We start from the raw sequence: 17,978 nt of genomic DNA on the forward strand, positions 1-17,978 counted from the left end.
GGTTAGGGGTTTAGATAGGGTCGACAGTGAGAATCTTTTTTCCACGTATGGAGTCAGCTATTACAAGGGGGCATAGCTTTAAATTAAGGGGTGGTAGGTATAGGACAGATGTTAGGGGTAGGTTCTTTACTCAGAGAGTCGTGAGTTCATGGAATGCCCTGCCAGTAGCAGTGGTGGACTCTCCCTCTTTATGGGCATTTAAGCGGGCATTAGATAGGCATATGGAGGATAGTGGGCTCGTGTAGGTTAGGCTGGCTTGGATCGGCGCAACATCGAGGGCCAAAGGGCCTGTACTGCGCTGTATTCTTCTATATTCTATGTTCTATAATGCAAAGGTAAGCCGGAATGTGTGTTGTGAGGAAGATGCTTGTTCAGGAGAATTTCGACAGGCTTCCTGAGTGAGCAAGAACATGGCAAATGACATGTAATGTGGAAAAATGTAAGGTTATCATAGAATATGGTGTGGAAGGAGGCCATTCAGCCCAAGTCCATACCAACCCTCAGAACGATAGCTCTCTGCCTCTCCAATTTTGTTTCATCTTTTAAGATCTTCCTCAAAATCCACAATATTGATTAAATGTTTTCTAATACTGTCTCTGGCTTATATGGAGTGCCTTGAGGTATTTTTCTAGAATCCAAAATATTTTAGGCACGCCTTTACACCAACACCCTATCCAAGATTTCCGAGATTTATTTGCTCTGAGACAGCCAACAGCAGCATAGTTCTCTCTCAGGGTGACCATGCCTACAATCCACCTGCTCAGCCCAACAAAGAAGTTGATGATGTGAAGAACACACTTGCTCTTTTGCTGTTATTCCTGGTTCCAACCCCGTTGTCCCCCATTTCTGGCCTTCACTTGTAATCTTGCAGATTTCTGCCCCCTGAAACTTCATCCCCAGTCCCTGAACCTTGATGTTTTTTTGACTTCCAATCCCTGGACCCCTGATGTTGGCTCTTGATTCTCATGCATCCCAATCTCATGCTCCTCAACATCCTATTCTACTGCCTACCCCCACCCCCATTCTCTTGATCCATGGTGTCCCCTCACATCACCGACACTGATCCATGGCTTCATCTTCGTTAGACTTCCCAATCTATGACTCTGCAATTCTGTACCATATTCCTGGCCTCAATCTCACAGCTGACCCCTGAACCCACTTAAATGAAGGCCACTCTTCAACGTTGGCCCATGGTCAAGATCCCATTTGCCTCTATAAGATTCTACCTGTTCTCTTTTGAATGAGATCTTTAACTAAAACATTGTCGCTTCTCTCAGTTGGACATTAAAAGAATTGATGTGCTATCTCAAAAATGTGCGCTGTCCCCTGTATATTTGCCAATATTAATGACTCAATTAAAATCACTGAAGTAAATCATCTGTTCATTATCTCTTTGCTGTTTGTGGAGTTTGCTGTGTGCAAATTGGCTACAAATATTGATATTTCAAACCTCTTCAAAGTGATTCTGAGTCAGTGAACTTGAGTAATATAAATCCAGAAGATGTTGGAAATCCTCAGCTGGTTACACAGTATCTGTGGAGCATTATACTAGCTCTGTGCTGCTCTTTGATAAAGAAAATCAGAGTTCTGTATATGCATTCTTGAATGCATTGTGCATCAGTCACTGTTATCCATAATCTGATTAAATTTGATAAAAGCCAAGAAGCAAAGTCAGTTCATATCATTTATCAAGCAGTTTAAAATGAATTTTAAAGGTCCCCAGACTGTCCAACCAAGTGCTTGCAATCTTTTGTAAGTAGGTTTTAACATCTGTTAGAAATGCTGCAATTACTGTGAAACTGAAGCAATATGAAAGTAACTCTTTCAGTTGGCCTGACATTGCTTATTGTGATTTTATCCAAATCAACTGACTCACAATTTGTACCTTACGTTCTTTATTTTAGAGGAACAAATTGCATTACTTCAGCACAAACAATGCCTTGCCTTTGACCAATTGATGAATTTCCTGGCTACAAACCTGACCTTATTGATTAGATTAAATTAGATTCCCCACAGTGTAGAAACAGGCCCTTCCACCCAACAAGTCCATCCCAACCCTCCGAAGAGTAACCCACCCAGACCCATTTCCCTCTGACTAATGTACCTAACATTATGGACAATTTAACATGGCCAATTCACTTGACCTGCACATCTTTGGACTGTGGGAGGAAACCGGAGAACCCGGAGGAAATCCACGCAGACACGGGGAGTCTCACACAGAGTCACCCGAGGCTGGAATTGAACCTGAGACCCTGGTGCTGTGAGCCAGCAGTGCTAATCACTGAGCCACTGCTAAAGACCCACAGTGACCCCCACCCCCCAGTTGAAGTGCTGGTGGGCCTTGTGCTTTGTGATAATGAATATAGCTTGCAATCTGGTTGGCATTTTGGGTTCCTCTTTATTCTGCAACCTTGCTATTGCCCACTGGTTGAAGGGCAATTGGAATAGCCAGTTGCTCTGTACATAAACCCCACTCCTTCAAGACCATTCTGTAGTGGCACAGAGTAATAATTTAACAGATGCTAAACAGTTGTCATCATTCTTTGTTTTATGGGGTGCAGAGCCCGACTTAGCTCTTCTGAGTGCTCAGTATGTACCTTCTCCTGTATGGAGAAGGCTAGAGGTCTCAGTGAAGCAATTAAAACTGTCATTTACCAACTGCATGCTGTTATATCACTAAATTAGCAATGTATGTTTGGCAATAATTACCTGAAGCATTGCAATAACTGTTATTGGTACAGGGGTAATGCAGTCATAGAGTTATAGAGATCTACAGCATGGAAACAGACCTTTGGTCCAACTCGTCCATGCCGACAAGATATCCAAAATTAATCTAGTCCCATGTGCCAGCATTTGGCCCTTATCTCTCTAAACCCTTCCTATTCATATCCCTATCCAAATGCCTTTTAAATGTTGTAATTGTATCAGCCTCCACCATTTTCTCTGGCAGCTCATTCCATGTGAAAAAGTTGCCCCTTAAGTCCCTTTTAAATCTCTCTCCTCTCACCTTAAACCTATGTACTCTAGTTCTGGGCCCCACCCGGGGCAAAGACCTTGTCGATTTACCCCGTCCATTTGATCATGATTCACTGAGGGTAATAATTCACAATGATTCAGAATGTTTGATTCTTGAATATAAAAACAATCCAGTCTGAGACGTCCCATTTTCAGACGATAACAAGAGCACCATTGGTGGTTTCCTATGGTCCTGTTCATGAATATTGCAAGGAATTCCAACCAAAAAATGTTTGCTGTTACTGCCCTTGTAAATAGCATAGTTAACAAATGTACTTGCTTGATACTTTCAAGTGCCATTTCAAAGTGCTGGTTAGGCGTCCAATAAACTGCCATTGGTATTGAAGCATGAAAACTCTGAAAGATATCCGGGAGCTTTCAAAGCTTTTGAAATGAAGCTCTTAGGTAAGCTCTCAAAGGCATCGTCAAAACTCTCAAAGGCATCAATTGACATGTAATGCAATCAGCTACCTATACGTTGAAAAAAGGCAATAGTAAAAGCACAGCACAGAAATTAATAGCAATTAAGAATTTTCCTTTGAGAAAAAAAACACTTTTCAGCCTCCACGACCTATTACAGCAAATCTATAAAACCAAAAAAAATTATAAAAATGAGAATTATAAAAACTATAAAATCAGTAACAAATAGGATAAATACATTATTCAATAAAAAAGATGAGATTCATAAAACCACCAATGACCATAAATTAAACCAATGAAAACCATAAAAGTGATAAGAACCCTAAAAGATATCTGAATCAAGATCAGCATCAGTTTTTAATGAGCTGGATTCCTCCTGTTATCTGAACCTAATCGTGCTTTTAATGATATGCTTGAGCTCTGCAGGCACTCCTTTTAGTGGTACTCTTTCATGAACCCTGCAAAGATAGCATGTAATGATTTGGTCAACTCATATCTTCTGCACACTGACTCTTCCGGTGTCACTTCAACTTGATTCTGTGCCATTTCAAACTCATCTTGCTACTGTACTGATTCAGCCTTCATCTGCTTTCTGCCATACCTTAGCTTCCTCCCACTCCTGCAGCCCCTTGACCTGTTCCTCAACTAACTCAACCTTCTCTACCACCTCGATATCTTCTTTCTCCTGCACTTCCACAATCATCTTCTACAATGTCACCTCAACGTCCTCCTGTGCTCCCAAATCTCCTCATTCTTGTTGATGTCGTCCTGTTCCTCTTCTGCATTGGCATCCACCTGCTCCTCACCTCATTCTCCTGTTCCTTGTGCTCCTTTCCATCTCTTCTTCCACAACTGTGACTTCCTCTTCTGTCATTGTAGCCTCCTCCTCTTTGATTTCCATCTCCTAGTCCTCCTCTACCGAGATATCAGGAGATAGAGAATGTAGGATGAGGGAAAGAAAAAGCATGAATTAAGGGAAAGCAATAAAGAGACTGTGTGGGGTCAAGAATGAGAGGTCAAGGGTGAGATGGACAAAGAGAGGGAGATGACAGAGAGATATTGATTGGCAACCAAGGGTGAGAGAGATTAAGATGAATCAGGGTGATAGTTATGGGTGAAGACATCGAGGGGAACCCAAGCTGAAGGAATTTAGAATTGAGTGGGAGACATCAAGGGAACTTAGTCTTGTTAGGAAGCAGCCTCCAGCCCCTACTGATCAGATATCAGAGTCACCTCTACCACAGTTTGGCCACCCTGCATTATTGTTGAACTGTCTGTGCAGCCTGGTTTGCAGAAATCCTTGTGTCAGCGAGTCATAGAGATGTACAGCATGGAAACAGAACCTTCGGTCCAGCTCATCTGATCCAATTTTACTGAATCATAACAAAATAAATAAACTACCAAAGTTTGTGAGATCGTAAAGTATTTTTTGTCAGTTTTGTGACGCATAATATTAAAAAAAGGTCCATAAATTTGTCCTCCATAGCCAATATACATTTGACCACTAGTCCATTTCCATTGAAATTGTCACTAACATACTTCTTGACATTTTTGGGAATTATAAATCTTTTGTGGTAGACCAGCAAGTCATGTAGGAGGTTGAGTAGCTACGTTGTTATGAGTACTCTTTCCAAATATAGTTGCTAGGAATTTGCGCTGTCCATTCTGCAATTAAAAAAAAACTCCTGTGACTGTGCATACTTAGCATCAGCTTTCTGGGCTGTTCAAATTTCCTCTAGTTTCTGGGTTGTGGCCAGTAAGGTAGTCAAGGAAGTACATGACTCCACATCTTCAACGAAATGTACATTGTTTTGTGTAGGTTTCCCCATGGGAATGTGGGAAAATGTGTCTGCAGGGGTTTGCTGTTTACCTTGGATACACTCCACAATGCATCACACGTAATGAGTCATAAGCAAAGCCTTTTTGAGTTACCAGTGGCATTACCTCTTGGTGTAGCAATGGATCAATTTCCTCTATCCCTCCTTTAAGTACAGGTGTGGAAACGTTCTTGGAATGAATAGACATACCTTTTGGCATCTGGCCTTAGTGTAATATGGAAAGACATATACAGCTTCCCAGGCCAGTTAATAATTCTGGAAATTCTCACCTGAATTTTTCCATTTGTCCCCATTGTTTAGTTCCTCCACATTCTGGGCAAGTTATAAGTTTCAGCAAGTTGCCTGGCTCAATAATAAGCACTCCTGATTTTGAATCAAGTTTTGTAATTTCTCTTCATTACATTGAATTGCAACAGTCAACATTCCCACTTCTTCAGTTGAAGGCCCTCTGCACTGAAGTGTCATATAGTTGATGTCTGGAGAAAATCAAGCTTCAGCCACTGTACTGTGTCAGGAATAATTACCACCCCTGCTCAGTGTCTAAATTGAAAGTCGTTACGTGGTTGAAGATTATAATGTCAACATGCCAAAAATCCTGCTTAGACTTTGTGACCTCATCCAGAAAGGGCACTTCATGTTCACCTTCCATTTCATGGACTCTGATCAATAAAACGGGCGTTCCTTTAAATCTTTGAGCTGGTATTGGAAGTTTTCTGCTACAGCAGAATCCCCCTGCAGAAGTTGACAGTCTCCATTTATGTCTGGGTGAGGGTCTTTGCCAAAGTGCAGCCATGGAGTAATGGCAATGAATGGCAGTGCCTTTTCACTCTGCCCTTTCACTCTGATTTGTTGTAGGGCTCTCTCATTTAACTGGGGGCCAGTTGAGATTATTAGCGTAGGAATAATATTTTGCTGCAGGGCACTGGATATCTGTGCCAAATTTTCTATGATTTATGGGAACTTTCCTTTGAAAATAGCAGTAGGAATCAAAGGCTTTGAGGACTTTATGATATTTAGGGGATCTGTCATTAATCACTTGCTGTCTTAAAATATTGGCAGAGCAGTTGCCAATTGTAAATAGGAGAATAATGACATTCCCACTTTCTGGCTTCTGAGCTAGTCTGGATGTGGCCCTGTCCTGATTGAATCAATGATGTCAGTTTCTCCAGCAGGTAATGCAATTGATGCTTTTCATATGCACCAGGAGCTTGAATGAAAGTAAGGGTTTGTCATCGTTTTGTGCACTTCCAGTCAGCTGTCATGGGGATCTGGCAATTGTGAGTTGGGCTGATTACTGCTGTGGGCATTGCTCTGGGCTGGGGCAAGGTTCGGTCACTCTCACCTTTATCAGCATCTGCTGGCATCCCTCATACACCTTCACTACCACTGTCACTGTGTTTAAATATCACAAGTCGGTTCTGGGAGGCTTCAAGAGATAAGGACTGCACACTATGTTAGGGCAAAGTGATGAGAATGTATTAACTATTTACAGTTTTACAGAGGCCTGATTGAGCTGGACTTCACTAGAACCTTTGTCACTCAGACCTCAGTTCCATGTGACCTGATATGTGACTGATGATACAATGTAGCTATGAGCATATAATTATTAGTTCCATGTACTGTTTTCTCTTAGGGGTGTTTGTTTACCTGCTGGAGGAATCCGAAACAGTGGTCGCCTTTGAAGCTTTGACAGCAGGAAAATCTGTAACGATTCAGATAAAGAATCGGGGTAGAGCAGAAGATTGCTGTTTTGACTGTTGCAGCCATGTAAACCTAGCTCTACAGTGTAACAATGGTAAGTCAAGGTGGGAGATTACATTCCAATCATTGTCTCATCTGCTGTATAGAATGTTTGACCACAAATGTATTCAAAGCTCATATATTGCAGTGCATATTTTTGTGCGTTGATAATTACAATAAGCCTGTATGGATGTGTACAGAGTGTCTGCATTGATGTTCCTGTGTAAGAACATTAGTTCAAGATTGGTCTAATTAATCTTATTCTATATCATTCTCATTAGATAGGGGGCAAGCTCAGGAGAACACAGTTTTACATAGATATACAGAACAAAAGCAGGCCATTTTATCCAAACCATCTGTACTAGTGTTTACGTTGCTCTGTTGCTCCACATCTGTCTTTCCTCAGCATCAATCTCTATTCCTTTTTTTTCAACCATTTCTCCTTAAATGCTATTACCTATGGTAGCAGTTTTCACATTCTCATGATTCGTTAGATTGAGGTTTCTCCTGAATCCGGCTTGATTTATTTTGCTGATTATCCTATATTGATGGCCTCTAGTCCTATTCTCCATATGTGGAAATACTGGCTTGAACTTTTCCCAGACCCTGTAAGATGTCTTTGGAGGTGGGGTTGGGCTTAGAGGTATGGGGAAACTCTGAAAGAAACTTGGTAGATTATCCCTTGGAATTGGTCTCACCACCGTGCCCCTTTCCCAGAGACGTGCTCCCATTGGGGGCAACAGCTACCCATCTATAGCCTTACTTTCTAAATGTCACATTGACCTCTTCAGCACCACTGTGTCTGCAGCTCAGATGAGGCAAGAATGGTATGATGGGGTCACTGCAATAAGCCAAGCATGTGTTCAGGTTACAGTAAAGGAATCAAATCATTCTTCACAGCCTGCCTGCTGGGAATGCTTTCATTTGCAAATGGTTCATCTGCAAGAGGATCAAATGGCTTATGGTGGGAATCAGGTTGTGGCCTTCAGTAGCATCAGTATCGCCACTTCATTTTGTCAACCCTCTCAGTTGTCAGAGCCCCAAATTATTCATATATCGAACTATATTTAACCCTTGCAGGAAGATACAGAAAAAGAGGTTGTCAGTGGGCATTGTGTGGTGGTGTGGAGTAGTTTGCAGTGAAGGTCAAAGCTTGAGGACAGCCATTAGACATCCCCACATTCCAAGTAAAAATAAAAAAATTCCCTCGCTCTGAGTACTGAAAGTCCATCAACAAGCAAATCACTGTCAAAAAGTGCAACAGGACAAAATAATTTCAATTAACCTGCAAAAATAAGGACTTCAAATGGTCTCATTTTGCTTATTGGGATTTTATCCAACTCAACTGACTCACAATTTGTACCTTACATTCTGTAATTTAGAGGAACAAATTACATTACATCAGCACAAACAATGCCTTGTCTTTGACCAATTGATGAACTTAGTGACCTTGTAGTTTCTGGTCACAGACCCACAGTGAGCCCCAGTTGAAATACTGGTAAGGCTTGTCCTTTTGGGAATAAATATAACTCATGGTCTGGTTGGCATTTGGTGGTGTTCTTTATTCTGCAACCTTAAGACATGGTTGACGGCAATTGGAATGGTCAGGTGGTGTACATAAACTCCTGTCCTTCAAGACTTCTGCTGGAGTAAGACCATTCTGCAATGGCTCAGAGTGATAATTTAACAGATGCTAAAGAGTTGTCATTATTCTTCTTTATCTTATGTGGAGCAGAGCCCCATTTAACTGATAGAGCTATAGAGTCATAGAGTCATGGAGATGTACAGCGCAGAAACAGACCCTTCGGTCCAACATGTCCATGCCGACTAGATATCCCAACCCAATCGAGTCCCATCTGCCAGCACCTGGCCCATATCCCTCCAAATCCTTTCTATTCATAAACCGTTTAAATGCTTTTTAAATGCTGTAATTGTACCAGCCTCCACCACTTCCTCTGGCAGCTCATTCCATATGCCATACCACCCTCTGAGTGAAAAAGTTGCCCCTTAGGTCTCTTTTATATCTTTCCCCTCTCATCCTAAACTTATACCCTCTAGTTCTGGAATCCCCCACCCCAAGAAAGAGACTTTGTCTATTTATCCTATCCATGCCTCTCATGATTTTGTAAATCTCTATAAGGTTACCCCTCAACTCTTCGGAGTGATCTGTATGCACCTGGCAAACTGGTGATATGGAGAGGTCTCAGTGAAGTAATTTAAGCCGTCATTTACAAACTTTATGCTGTTATCCTATATAACTAAATTAGCAATGCATGTTTGGCAATAATTACCTTGAGCATTACAATAAATGTTACTGAGGCTGGGCCATGCAGTCATTTGACAACGATTCACCAAGAGTAATAATTCACTATGATTTAGAATATTTGATTCTTGAGTATAAAAAGATTCAGTCTGAGGTGTTCCCATGGTTCAGATGACCATTGGTGAAAATGAAAAGTGCGAGGAATCCCATCCAGAACCATTTTTCCCTTCTTCTGCTCTTTTAAGGGTCAAATGTTCTTACTTAATATCTCAAAATGCCATTTCAAAGTGTTGGGTAGTCGTCCAATAAACTGTCATTGGCATCAAAGCATGTAAACGCTGAAAGATGTCCAGAAGCTTTCAATAGGCAAAAGAAGAACTGACTCAAGAGTAAGTCATACCATTAGTGAGCAAAGAAGAAGTCTGGAAATAGACAGATCAATCCATTGTATTCCTGAAGTTCAAAATCTTGAAAGATTCATATTAGAAGCTAGTACAGTGAGTAGAACAGACATCAGATGGTAACAGTCATCGTCAAAGCTGTCAGACAAGAAAACCTGAAAGGCCCAGCATTTAAAAATAATGGTTTGTAAAAACGTGCCAATTAGGACACAGCCATAAAGCAAGAAGAAATCAAACATCTACTTACATAAGGAGATTCATGAGGTAGAACAGGCAACAGATCAATGAATATTTTGTGACTGAATGATTATGCAGCAACAGTTCAAAGGACAACAGATAAAACATTTCATAGGGCTCTCTTGACTCATGGCAGAACCCAAACAGAAGACAGCATTCATTGAGATCAGTAATATCAGCAGAAGAACTTTGTTTCATACTGCCTGCAAGATGGAAACTTGTGACTATACTGGATGGAGACAAATGGTTTTCACTGCTATCGACACTGAAGAGAGTTCATTGGTTCATTTGGGTTCATTGATACGTCTTCAACAGACGCAGATATCATACAATAAACCATATCTTGTTTAAGACAAGAGCCTCTTAACATTAGACTACCAAGTGGTTTTCCTGTCCCATACTAGACTTACCAAGCCCCACAGATCCCTATCTTGAAAAGGTATGGTGATAGCAAATGGGGAGGTGATAGACTAGTGGCATTGTCACTGGATTATTAACCCAGAGACCCAGGTAATATCCTGGGAACCTAAGTTCAAATCCTATCATGGTAAAATTTGAATTCAATAAAAAAAATCTGGGATGAAGAGACTAATGTTGACCATAAGTCATTGTTGCCTGTTGGGAAAAACCATTCTGATTCACTAATATCCTATAGGGAAGGAAACTACTGTCCTTACCTGGTCTAGCATATATGTGACTCAAGATCAACAACAATGTTGTTGACTCTTAACTACCCTTTGGGTGATAAATGCCGGCCTGGCCAATGATGCTCGCATTCTGTGAATGAAGAAAATCAAATCCACCAAACAATGTCAGATTCATTGGTGAAGATTCATCAATTTTTAGGTAGAGAAAATTCTGCAAAATCACCGTATCAAAGATTTTCAGAATTCTAAGATGCTTAATTCATGTAGCCGTCATCCTTTTTTTTCCCAGAAGACACCCCACCAGTGCACTCCCTCCTGTTAGATATAACCTTGCATTCTTGGTATCATTCTTGTAAATCCTTTTTGCATCCTCTCCAGGTCCTTAATATTTTATATAATATGTTGACCAGAATTGTATGCAGTATACTAGGTGTGATCTAGCCCAAGGTTGATATAAATGTAGCATAGCCTTTTCACATTTTAATTCTATCTCTCTACAATAAACCCTAGGATTCATCTTGGTTTCTTTCATGACCTTGTGTACCTGCGTCACTCTGCTAAATGACTTGTACCTCCAGATCCCTTTGATGATCTATTCCATTTAGTTTCCTGTTCTCTGTTCTTGGCAAAATGTAGTACTTCACTTTATCTCTGTTGATTAATCATAGCTCCTATGAACTTTGCCTTCTTCAACAATTAACATTAAAGAAACATGTACAAAACTATGTTTCTCATCTCAAACAGATTTGCATTAGGTTACAGTTTAAAATCGCACACTAAATTTATTAAAGGAGTTGCCTGAGGTTCTGAAATTCCCGTATACAATCAATCTTGCATACTTAGAATTGTTAATTAAAGTGTTTGCACATATTAATCCAGTAATGGATCAGTTGCAAATACAGCAATAAACCGGCCTGAAAAGAAAACATACCACTCTAATTTAAAATACATAATTCATCAGTACTTAGTAGAATAGTCCCTTTAAAGACTGAATAAACAACAACCTGCACTTTCTGCGATCATTTCAAAATAAGGGATTGTCTATTAAAGGCAGAGAGACTTTGAAAGGGGGTGTCAATTAATTCACTTATAGAGATAACTATTGTGTGGAACAGAGTAAAAGCCAACAGTATGGGTTCAATTGCTATGCTGGCCGTAGTAGTCATGGAGGCCTTCCTCCTTCCCTTATCCAATACTTGTGGAGTGGTCACCTTCAAGTTATACATAACCAATTGACTCTCTCTTATGAAGAGACAAGTCTGTTATCCATTGTTGGCTCAAACTTCTTACATTACAATATATTGAAAACCTCAATTAAACCATGCCCTGACCTTTTACATTATAGGGAATACAGTCCTAGTTTGAATAATCTTTCATCATAATTTGACCTGGGTCCACAGCTATCCTGATAAATCCATGCTGTACTCTCTCCAAGACCAAATGTCTTTCCAATGTTGTGATGCATAGAATTGCTAACAGTACTCTTAATTTTGTATTACCAGGGCTTTGTATGTCTTCAGTGCAATTTTATTTCCCTTTACTTATAAAGGCAGTATTTGATTAGCTTTGTTGGTAATTTTCTGCACCTTGTCAACACATCTTAATCATCTGTATACCTCAACCCAATCTCTTTAGATGTCCACTGCTATGAGCTTTCCATCATTTAGAAAGTGCCCTGTTCTATCTTTTTTGGATCCAAAGTGAATGACCTCATTTAGATACATTTGCCGTGTTTCATGTAGTCATTTAATCCATTAATGTCTTTTTGCATTTTACTCTTCCATCCAGACTGCCTATAATGGCAGCATTCTTTGTGTCATCAATAAATTTGGAAATGTGGCATTCTAGCACATCATCTCAGTCATTAATAAGTATGGTGAATAGTTGAGGCCCAAGACAGAGATTCTGTTAGTTGGAGTACCTGCTTATAATTCCTTCTCTCTGTATCCTGCTTGGGTAATTATTTAACCAGGATAATAGTTTGCTTTCAATTCTATGAGCCCAACTTTAGCTGACAGTTTGTCTGAATAGAGGAGGTGGAATCTTTTAATTTTCTTGGTTGGGCATTAACCTAATGTAGCTGATACGAATTGTCTGTTTTTTTTTCTTTATGCATTGCATCAATCAAACCCACTTTTTGTCTGAGTTTACCATTTTCCCGTCTTTTAAATATGTTTTCTGTGAGTCACAAGCTTCTGACATGCACTGTAATGTGTACCTGGAATTTGAAGGTCTTTGTAACATAGGGAGATACAAAGCCAGTTGCCCAAAATGAGTATGGCATCATTAGGCATTTTGGTGGCTAAGTGATTAGCACTGCTGCCTCACAGTAGTAGGGATCTGAGTTCAATTCCAGCCTCAGGCAACTATTTGTGAGGGGTTTGCGCGTTCTTCCAGTGTCTGTATGGATTTCCTCCCACAGTCCAAAGATATGTGGGTCAGGTGGATCATCCACGGGAAATGCAGGATTATAGAGATGCTGTGTGTCTGCGTGGGGTGCTCTTTCCAGGGTTGTAGTGAACTTGATCAGCCAAATGGCCTACTCCCACACTGGAGGGATTTTATGATTTACATGTGAATTCAAACATAGCAGCTTGTGATGTGAGTGAACAATCTAACTCTTCCTTCACTTCCTGTCAAAAACAAATCACTGTCCTAAATATTTTTAGCAGGTTATTTCCAATTAAGATTCCTAGTTTCACTTTCTAAGGACTTGGACATAAAAAAACCCTACTTATGAATACATTTTATGAATACTTGTTAATGGATGCTTGAGTCTTCACCATGTTAATGCATAGGTCATCTGATATTGGATGAAGATATGCAGAGAACAACCTTCATCGTTAGCACTGGGATGATTGGCTCTCTGGAAACCATGACAATATTTCTCAGTACCACAGTGGAACCTCAGACACAACAAAATGGCACAATGGAAGTGGTATTCTCTTCTGTGTTAATGCCTCTGGTGTGCAGCAATGAGGGGAAGATTGAGTCTGCAAAAAGTGATGAACAAGAGTAAGTCTTAAAACATTTTTAAGTTTCATACCCAGATTTCAGATTCATCCCTGGAATCTAATGCAGAAAAACCTTTCAACGGCATATGGAGGTCTCAAAAAGCATATCAGGGATAAAGATTAGACAGTGTGGAAATCACTCACTGGCACCAAGATAAAGCTGCCAACAACAGAATTGGGAAATTGTGGTCGCTGGGGTTTGGGAAGAGCTCAGGACAACAGAGCTCATTTGCCTTTCGGACTTTAATAGTTTTGTGGCCTCTCAGGCCTCCTTGGTGTCCTATGCATATCTCTGCGAGATAGATTAGCCAACGGAATTAGAGGAATTCTGTGTTAAGTACTCCCCTGCTCATTTCACCTTGATTGAGGAGAGTTCAAATCCACTCTTGTGCACCCCACCCAACCCCACCACCCATGACTTTGCAGTATTCCTGGGAACCCATTTTGTCCAGTGGCATATGCTGTTGTCATGTGGATCCTGTGGCATCGGGCCCTAGTTTGCATTTTGGAAAAGGTTTCCTGTTTGAAATGGTTTGGTGATTTAGCCAATCTACTCAATGTCCTACCCAAGAGAGGATGGCTGGTATGTTTGTGTGCTTGTTTCACCAAATGGTACATGAACTAACATCACTGTAAACGCTACTGCCTTGATTCCATTAGATGGAAGCAACTGAAATTGGGTGAATTATATCATTTAGAATGCACTTGTTCAAACGTGTGTACTTTTTGTTGCACTGATAGGCTGACATTGTGGTTAGTATTGCTGCCTCACAGCATCAGGGACTCAAGTTTGATTCTACCCTCGGCCAACTGTCTGTGTGGAGTTTGCACATTCTTCCCTTGTCTGCATTGGTTCCCTCGGAGTAGTCAGTGTGGAAACAGGCAATTTGGCCCCACGAGTCTATACCAACCCTCCAAAGAGCATCCCACCCCTATAACCATAGCTAATGCACCCAACCAACACATCCCTGAACACTATGGGTAACTTAGCATTGCCAATCCACCTGACTTGCACATCTTCGGACTGTGGGAGGAAACCCGAGGAAGGAATCAAACATGGGTCCCTGGTGCTTTGAGGCAGCAGTGCTAACCACTGAGCCACTACAGGTTAGGTGGATTGGCCATGCTATGCCCATAGTGTTGAGGGATGTGCAAGCTAAGTGGCTTAAACATGGGAAATGTAGGGTCACATGCATAGGTTTAGGGTTGGGTTTGTGTGAGATGCTGTTCAGAAGGGGGTCTGAGTGTGTACTTAGTGGGATGGAGGGCCTGTTTCCACACTGTAGGGATTCTGATATTGGACCACATTATTACAATACATGGGAGACGTTTTGTTTTGTTCATGAATTTGAAAGCACTGCAAGCCCAGCAGGAAATAATCTCTGCTACACTAAAAGAAAGAAATATTCAAGTCGGGACTAAATCGGGAGCCTTAGCTGAAGTAACAAAGTTTGACCATTGTAAGTTTAGAATTTAAAAATTTGTCTTTTCCTATATTATGCTTTACCTCTTATGCTGAACCTGACACATTAAATCTTTAGGCCCCAGTTTAGTTTCATCTGGGGACCAGTATTTATCATACAGGCAACACAGCAATCATTAATCCTGAGGTTTCCAAACCAGAACCTTGAGCTAACAATCAATGGCCACTATTCTGACCATTTATTCAGGAGACCGATGCATGGAAAGGCATAAATTAGGATTATTAAAAAAACTACTTTTGTTTTTTTTTTCTAAATGTTAGTTTCAACTTAATTTTTGTGTGTGTTCTCCCCCACCACTCCACTAACATTTTAAAAATAAATTTACAGTTTTAGCTCAACTGGTTGTTTTGGAGCAGGAGGGTTGAAAGCAGAAAAGTCCTCGACTGGTGGACACCGCAGTTTACCAGAGATCGTAACTGAACAAGTATTAAACCCAGTACCATATGAATTTAGCTTTGAGATGTTGGTGCGAGGTCCCTGTCTCCTAGCAGGTAAGAGACTTCACAGTATAAAATCTATCAAAGCCTTTTAGTAACAATATTTATCACTCTCTTCTTATGCAAAGAATCATTAATTGAATACTTACTGAAGAAATCCATTTTTTCCATCAGAAACTATAACATGACAGAGAAATGGTCTGATAGATAGAATCCTTTAAGTGGACATTGCCATTTTCTTATAGTAATTCTTTTATTTATGGGAGCTAATATAGGATACATGATCAATTGAAATAGTTTAGTTTCAATAGTTATTGAGTATTTGGTGTTCAAGGGCATCAGCAGATTTTGAATTTGTAATGACGCCTTTTACTTGATTGAAAATAATTAAGAAAAAGGCATGCTTATTTCAAAGTTAATTATACAGAAGGAAATTTTAATTGGGAGATTAAATACTTATAATACAGACAATTTCTTCACCATCACTGAGTCAAATTCATGCAACACTCTTCCTAACAGCACTGTGGATATTCCTACACTGGAAATACCGCAATGGTTTACAAAAGCAGCTCACCAGCAACTTCTCCAGGACAGTGAGGGACGGGCAACAAATGCTAGGCTAACCAGCAGTGATACATCCCATGAATGAATGAATAATAGAAGAGTACTGTAATAACTGGGAAATCTCAACTGGAAAGGAATGTCATTTACTGTTCCACAAGAAAATAGAGCTACCACTGTGTCGGCTTGTTTTTTAAATATATCGTGAATCTGATATTTTTTTAGCTTATAGTGCTCTTGCACGTGACAGAGCGGCATTTTTCTCCTATTACCAAATCACCATGACATTTTTGTTTTAGCCACTACTCATGTAGCCACTGTTACTGCTTTATATTAACTTTATCATTTTATATTGAGAAGTGCTCTTTTACACAATGGAACAGTTTCCTCCACCAACAAATCACCATGACTCTAGCTCTGCTTTACTTATAAATATTTCCAAATTAACCTTTCTCAGAAATGCAATTGCATAGCTCTGGAGTAGGTAGTACATGAACCTGAGTATTCAGGCTCAGAGGGAGGGGCACTACCACTGCACCACAAGAGCAAACTGGGTCTGCTTTTTTTAATTACTCAACCTGTTCAGGGATGCTATGACATTGACTCGAACATTGACTCGAACATTGACCTCCTGGCTCAGAGGTAGGGGCTCTGCTATTTTTTATACCCAGAAGTGTTACCACACACAACTTAGTGATGTTCCCACCATCAAATCACTGTGACATTTTTGTTTATTTTATTAGCTATTAAATACCTTCAGTAATCAGACCAGATGTCTGCTTTTTTTTAATTGTCTAATCGAACTGTTCTGAGATATTATTACATGCTTCTGGTGCAGGTGGGACTTGAACCTGGTCCTCCCAGTCCAGAGAAGGGACACTACCGCTGCACCACAAAAGGGCCCAAAAGTGCGTGGGTGATGAGTTCCAGCTGGGCATGCCATTGCCTGTTACCAAGGGAACTCATACTTCACTACCTCAAGACGGAGATTAATTAGTGATTCCTTCATGGGTCCTGTAGGGATTGTAACAAATACCCTTCCCATCCATGCAAAATCACCAGAAAAGAGAATTTGAATTTTACACAATATAGAAAACATGAACATAAAAAAAGTGGAGAGAAAAAAATGAAGGAAAATCAGAGTATGAGGTGAGTTCACACAACTGCCACATCCCATATTTATCCAGCTTTAAAACTCACTATTGCTCTGTTGAAAAAGGTAGGTTAGTTTCAGAGCACATTGAAGGTTGTGATGAATCCACTTAGCAGATCCATTGCCTTGTTGCGAGAGTGAAAGTAGCAGCAGTATTTAATATGGAAACATTTTAGGTGAAGAAATTTGGAAATGTGGGTGGGTTTGGAAACATGGAGTTTGGAAAAGGAAGCCATTAAAGCCAGTAAACTAGAAATATCTCCAAATTTTTTCCATAAAATTGCCCATTCATTGCTGCTTCATGTGACTTCTACAACCAAGGGACATAATGGGCAGAATCTTACAGCAGTTTGATTGACTTGGGCTCTGGTAAGGTGAGAGATAGAATTGGGCAATGAGCCTGACAAGGCCCAGTTTATTGTTAAGAACATCCTATTCCATCTTTTATTGCAGGTGGCATGGTGAGGTTCTTGCTAGGCAGTGGCAAGATGCCAGTTGATTGGGTTAAGGCATCAACTATCACCTCCATCCCCACCCTAATTCACCTATTGTACTCTTTGCTACCTTCCCCCACCCTCCTCTCTGACCTATCACCTCCATCCCCACCCCAATTCACCTATTGTACTTTTTGCTACCTTCCCCCACCCTCCTCTCTGACCTATCACCTCCATCCCCACCCCAATTCACCTATTGTACTTTTTGCTACCTTCCCCCACCCTCCTCTCTGACCTATCACCTCCATCCCCACCCCAATTCACCTATTGTACT

At 40.5% G+C, this 17,978-nt stretch overlaps 1 protein-coding gene across 6 annotated transcripts in view; it reads left to right on the forward strand.

Annotated features, from left to right (window-relative positions):
* Nucleotides 1–17,978, forward strand: part of vwa5b2 (von Willebrand factor A domain containing 5B2) — a 169,363-nt gene that overhangs the window by 70,368 nt on the left and 81,017 nt on the right. For all 6 annotated transcript variants that reach the window (XM_043702438.1, XM_043702441.1, XM_043702442.1 and 3 more), the window contains exons 4-6: nucleotides 6,907–7,068; nucleotides 13,360–13,576; nucleotides 15,387–15,550. In XM_043702438.1, the coding sequence (XP_043558373.1) occupies nucleotides 6,907–7,068; nucleotides 13,360–13,576; nucleotides 15,387–15,550 (543 nt within the window). The remainder of the gene's footprint in view (nucleotides 1–6,906; nucleotides 7,069–13,359; nucleotides 13,577–15,386; nucleotides 15,551–17,978) is intronic.

This window comes from Chiloscyllium plagiosum, chromosome 13 (genome assembly GCF_004010195.1).
Source record: "Chiloscyllium plagiosum isolate BGI_BamShark_2017 chromosome 13, ASM401019v2, whole genome shotgun sequence".
Classification (NCBI taxonomy): domain Eukaryota; kingdom Metazoa; phylum Chordata; class Chondrichthyes; order Orectolobiformes; family Hemiscylliidae; genus Chiloscyllium; species Chiloscyllium plagiosum.